Consider the following 6,173-nt stretch of genomic DNA (forward strand, 5'->3'; position numbering starts at 1 on the left):
ATCAGGTGTAATCATGCACAGTTTTGGAAAAACGACTTTTGTTTCACTTCAAAGGATATTTGGAAGGAAGCTTAGAAATTGGTCATCAAAACTAGCTTAGGATCAATGCTTCTGATTTGGATTAGCTGTTGATAGTACAAAGGTGATTAACTCAGAAACTTACCCTAAAAGGCCTGCAGTGATGAAGATGACCCAGATATGCCCCAAGTCCATCGTGAATGTATACACCACCATCGTAACGAAAGTCAGGATATTCACCACAAAGATGGTAATCCTGCATGAAAGAAAACATTGTGGTTATGGCTCCGAGGGGATAATATAAGTCAATCGATAGTATAATGACAGTTATTTCACAATATCTGTTAAGTTAGGTGTGATGTAATACATGTGGATAGATATGCATTGCGAATATATTAGATAGATGGTTGGGTGTGTTGATTTTTCCATCAACATAACTTTGTTTATTTATCTCTCCATCTCTCTCGCTTCTACAGTGTAGGATGCTTTCTCCTATTTGCTATCTCTCGCTTCCTTGGCATCCCAAACTCGGTGGAACTGCGGTGAGTCACCCATTGCTGCCTCCATCGTCCAATGAGTTACCTCTGACCAGTAGCACGACAGGCTAGTAGGTCCCTTAAAACGGAGTCAAAGCGGCCAAAAGTCATCAAGCCGCAACGGGGACAAAAACCTAATCGAAAGGCTACATGCCCTATCACAGCAGGACCAATCTGCGAGGGGTGAAAAGGGAGGGGGGGAGGTCAGCTGGAGCTACTGCCAATGGTCAATCGGGGGAGGTGTGGTGATGGTGGACAAAGGCTGGATTAATAGGTGCTGACAATCATTAACTGTCTCCAGCTGTGGCCTTGGTGTGAGCAGCGATAAGGGCAGCGTGGCTCGGTTTCTTGGAAACTGCTCTCGGGAAAGTAATGCTTTCATCAACCAACTCTTTGTACATCCCTGTATGTATATATAACAGGGTGTGAGTGCTGTTCATTGAGAAGGGAACCACATGGATTTGGATGATTCCATTTTTCCCGCATGTGTAATGTGATTAAACAGTTTGTATCCTGAGTGTTCTACGAGTCCTGCCTGTGGAGAGGAGCGCCCCGAGTCAACAATGGTGCAGCGAGCAGAGGCTCATCGCCAACTGGTGGAGGACCTGTGAATCTCGAGCAGGGAGAGCAACTGCCCAAGGTGCCTACAACACCCCCCCCCGTCCTCCCGATAGGGACACAGGTGAGAGACCTTCCTCTCTCGTAGGGGCATTTTGCTGTCACTGTTGGAGTTGAGCAGGATCCCCTTCCCCATTCGTTTGCATGAGCCCGAACTGAAAAGAGTAATGGTAAAGAAATAATAAAAGTTTCTTCAGACCAGTCAAATTTTGGGAGTAAATGTGTGGGTGCCAAGTAGAGCGGTTTCTGTTGAGCCAGGGGCCAGCAGCGTGAAATAAGGGGCAGGGGCAGCAGCGTGAACAGGACCCAGTTGGAGGGCCTTGGGATTAAGTTGCCAAGTCATGGGCTGGCGGAGAGGTGCAGGTATTGCCACGAGGGTATTTTGTACCAAGGCTGCGAGAGCCGGGGGCCAAGGGGTGTGAAGAAGTCGAAAAGGAGCAGGTGGCGCTGTGCCCGCTTCAGGTCAAACGCTGAGTATATGAATGAGACCTTTGGATCGAGTACTTCAAAAGATGTGAAGTTGTGGGCAGAGTGAACCGAAAAACAGAGATTCCACCAGAATAGAATAGAAAATAAATTATCACGCATGGAATCAAAGTGATTTAATGTGAGGTGTTTATAATGGGTCAATGTTCTGAAAGTGTCTGAAATAGTTTGTGTACAACATTTCAGTGCATGTGGGTTTGTGTGTCAGACATATATGCAATTGTGTTGTGGTTACAAGCATGAGAAAATTATCACGAATTTGTAAATCTACACAAGGCTTGAGTGCAAAGCGAGGAACGTCCGGAGGGGTGCACGATCTGTGCCTGGTTGTAGATATGCAAAGTAGGTTGTTGGGACAATTGACAGTCAGGACAGGCATGAATAAGTGGGGACATTAAAGAGACATGTGGATGATGTATGTTTGATAAATACAGACCAGAATTGGTATGAAACATGAACAAATGGTGTGATTCGATGAAGGCGAGTGCAATAGTTTTCCGAGAACCTGAAGAAGGAAAGCTGTGAAATGATCAATCACGAGTTTGGAATGCGCACAGAATGTTTTAGCTTCCATGCATCTGTCAAGATGTTCGAGTTGCCTTATGACTCGTTGAACATTTTTGCTTCAATAGTACCATAACATTGACAGGTGGAGTTTCCTAATGCAATACCTCTGGAATACTGGGTTGGGAATCAAACCCAGGCGAGACAGCTTTGAGGCAGAAACGGGTGTGCCCGCTTTTGCTTTGGTGTGGTATACCCTGCTGTGAAGGGGAGGAACTTGCCTTGCTTGCCAGGCTGTATGTGCTTGCTTAAAAATGGAAAAAGGGTGGGGACAGCTTGTCTTTGAAATGCTCCAGAAACTGGTTGCAGAGAGAAAATTTTTTTTGTAAAATTGATTAATAAGGAAATTAATTTTTGCTGGTAAAATTTTTTTTCCTGAGAGAGAGAGAGTCTTGAGAGTAAAGAAGAGGAGAGTTAAGATGGTAGTAAGGCAGGGGACTTTTACTCATAGAGAGTAGTTAATGAGTGGAATGGTCTCCCTGGAAAGGTAGTGGCAGCAGAAAAACTAGATAAGTTTAAATTGGAATTAGACAGGTACCTGGAAGATATGGGAATAGAGGGGTATGGGGATGTTGATAAGACTTTTCGGTAGTTTGAGCATTGATGGGTGATTGTGTGCATGTGTACAGAGTGCTGTTGGTGGGGGTCTTGTCAAGTGGGGTTGTGTGGTTGATGTGTGTTTTTAACCAAGCCCATGCCCCCTCCCCTGAGGGGAAGAAAAGGGGGGGGGGACTACAAAAACTACAACAAAAAATAAACAAAAACCAACCCCCCCCCCAAAAAACCCAAAATTTTTTATTTCATTAATTAAAAACTTTTTTTTGCATTTTCTACCTTGGATCTTGTGTAGATGGGTTGGTATGGTGTTCGTGCAGGCATGATGGGCTGAATGGCCTCTACCTGTGTTGGATTTCCTTGTCCCTGATTTGCTTGTTTGTTTGTCCATGCTAAATTTCTTTCTTTTAAAAATATTGAAGCTCAAAGAATTGCTCGATTTTATCTCTTGGGGGCAGGTGCACAAACATGCAAGAAAGAGAAATGACAATTATTTGAGCATAACAGTGCTATTTCGGTGTCAATGTGAATGGAGTAGTGTGCCAGCGATGGCTTGTGTTTGGTGAGTACCTCGTGTGCTGGTTTGCACCAGAGTAGAAAGATCGAAAGTTGATGGTAAGTGTTAAGGATTCGGGATGTGGCACAAAGCGAGCCAACCATGTAGATGTGGCAGAGGGTGCTGCATGTTATAGCATACAGGTACAGGTCGCTCATTGTGTGAATGGCTGCAGGCAGATACACGGAGGTGAGCGTGTGCGTGTAAGCAAATGCTGGCAGGTGAGGATACCATGCAAAAACCATGGCAACTGGTGACAACACGAGTTTGAATACCTCAGTGCAAGGATTACGCAAGATGGTTTGCCATTGCTGTCCCGATAGTGATCAGGAAAGGATAAAATGGGAGGTGTCGGTTTCCTGCTGACTACTTTTAAAATTTGGAGTTGCATTAATGGTGTATATGGACGACTCAAAAAGGGTCAGTCAATTTAATTAATCCTCAGAACAGATTGTTTCATCTCAGTCTGCGGAATATAAATCCAACGATTTGATTACACTGTGCTTGTTATACAGAGCGAGTTAAAATGGTCAATTTGTGTCGGGCATTTTTCCTCTGTGCCAAATCCACTAAGGTAGATGTGCGATCGGTTGATGGGAGGGGGTACGAGGTACGTTTAACTCTTTAACTCTTTTTCACGTGTTTGACTTGTTGGCCAATATGGTGTCCGGCACCAATGGTTGGCATTTGGGTGGAGAAAGGTTGAAGGATGTATGTCCTCCATGTGAGACGATTAGAAGGAATTAGAATCACGCGTGGTGGTCAGAAAAGGAGTAATTCCAGCCGTGTGTATGACAATTTTATGAACCACGAGCCAAGGTATCTGGTCAACATGGTTACCATGACATGTTTGAATGAGGAATGAGTTAATGTGAATGAGCTTATAATGATTTGAATCACTCACGAGGAGGAAAAGCATTTTTCTGTGTGTGACGGCTGTGGACAGAATATATATGCAACTGAGCTGGTCTCAGAAACTGCACGGGTGTCTGAGGGGAGGGGTCGCCTGGTGTTTTGAAGCACTTTTGATGAGTCGAGTTGGCATCCGGGCCATGCCGAGAGTGCCGTGTAGTTTCTGAAGTTGTTCAACCTTGCCCGGACGGATTTGCATGCATGGTACGTGGATGGAGGGTTGCGCAGTGAGAGGCATTTTGCTGAGGTGTGTTAAAATGACAGGTTAGAATGTGAGACGCCATGTTGATTGGCAGGCCGGGTGGGCGAGAACATGACCTTCGGTTGCGGCGGGTCAGAAAATAGAGATGGAATGTGATAGACTGGTGTTATCATTGTAGGGGAGGTTTTGTGTTCAGGCTAGTGCATTATAAAACTTCCACACTTTGTGTGGTTACTATATATATAGTTAATTGGTCAAGAAAGGGTCCTACATGTTGCAGCCAGAGAGAGGTGTGCGAAAATATGTATTTGCTGCATTTGATTAGAGCTGAAATGGCAAAGAGAATTTCAGGAATGGCTGAGCGAGCAGTGTGGTTGGGGATTTGGCAGCAGGCCATATGCATGTCTCGTGAGTTTTTGGTGCAGGGCTTCGATGGGACATGTCATGAGTCAAAATTGGTTCCTTTCATGTTTGGGGCAAGCCTTGTTCAGGTGAGCTTCAGTGGGTGCACGTGAGCACATGCATCAGTGGTGAAGGTGATGGTAAGATGTGAAAACACAAAAATTCCATACATAATATATAAATAGACATCACTGCTCCTGCTGTTATCGGGTGGGTGCGTTGTCACAGGCATGATGCAGAGTGCGACAAAGATTGGTGATCCCAAATCTTGTGGAATATTTGAGGTCGATCATGTGTGTTTTTATGAGTTTGTTTAAAAGGAACTTTTACCGCAGTATCTCAAATTGCACTGCTTGAACTTGTGTGTTTCATGTTAGAGTTCCTTTGGCCTTGTGGAGGTGCTTGTTGAAGTCAGGTCTATTGATCAACATTCAACGTTTACCGTAACAATAGGCCCGTGTCCACCAAATCATACAGCTCTTTTGAAAGGGAACAAACATGCTCTCAAAATAGGAAAAATTATGAACGGCCGACTACTGACGACATTGCAGCACTATAGGAGGCAATTGAGGCAAGTGAAAGAGCCAGATGGAAGGAGACAGGTTGCTACTATAATGCGGAAACAAAGCTCTGGTTTTCAGAAAGAAGGTAAAATAGTTGCACAAAGGGCATTTTTGCCATGGTCTGCTCGTCTGGCTCATGTAAGTGGCCATACGAACAAACGGGGGATGCAGAAGGAGGTGCTATGAACATGATACGCTCCAGGGTTTACAGCTGTGCAGCAGAAATTCTTTGTGGAAGCTGTGTGTATTGTCAACACCATAATGATGGTAAAGTGTTTAAACAACCGGAAGGGGCTTATCAAACAGGGTTAAAATGGCCAGAGGCTATTCCTCTGGCACTGATGTCAATGAGGTCAATGGTAAATAGGCACAGCGGATTGTCCCCACATGAAATACTGATCGGGAGACCGATGCGAGTGCCGGTAACAGCTCCAGTAACCCTGAAACAAATGGACATACATGGGGAGAGGACAATGATTAACTTCTGTGCTGCTCTAACAAAGTTTGTCCAAGAATTTGACGAGCAGGTCAAACAAGCACGATCAGAACTGGCTGCGGAGGAACACCACGGCATCCAGCCCGGCGACTGGGTGTACATCAAGGTGTTCAAGCGGAAGAACGCACTGAGGGCATGTTGGACCGGACCCCACCAGGTATTATTGGTTACCCACACAGCTGTCAAGTGAGAAGGTAAGCCAAGATGGACTCACACATCTCACTGCAAAAGAGCATACAGGAAGTCATAAAGAGAATAGTGGAAA

General features: G+C 45.0%; 1 protein-coding gene across 3 annotated transcripts in view; it reads right to left on the reverse strand.

Moving 5' to 3' along the window:
- The window catches only part of LOC147020528 (choline/ethanolamine transporter flvcr2a-like), a 128,986-nt gene that overhangs the window by 59,331 nt on the left and 63,482 nt on the right, over positions 1-6,173 (reverse strand). For all 3 annotated transcript variants that reach the window (XM_085895966.1, XM_085895964.1, XM_085895965.1), the window contains exon 6: positions 164-274. In XM_085895966.1, the coding sequence (XP_085752092.1) occupies positions 164-274 (111 nt within the window). The remainder of the gene's footprint in view (positions 1-163; positions 275-6,173) is intronic.

This window comes from Eptatretus burgeri, chromosome 9 (assembly GCF_056783735.1).
Source record: "Eptatretus burgeri isolate ZD-2024b chromosome 9, Ebu_testis_v1, whole genome shotgun sequence".
Taxonomy (NCBI): domain Eukaryota; kingdom Metazoa; phylum Chordata; class Myxini; order Myxiniformes; family Myxinidae; genus Eptatretus; species Eptatretus burgeri.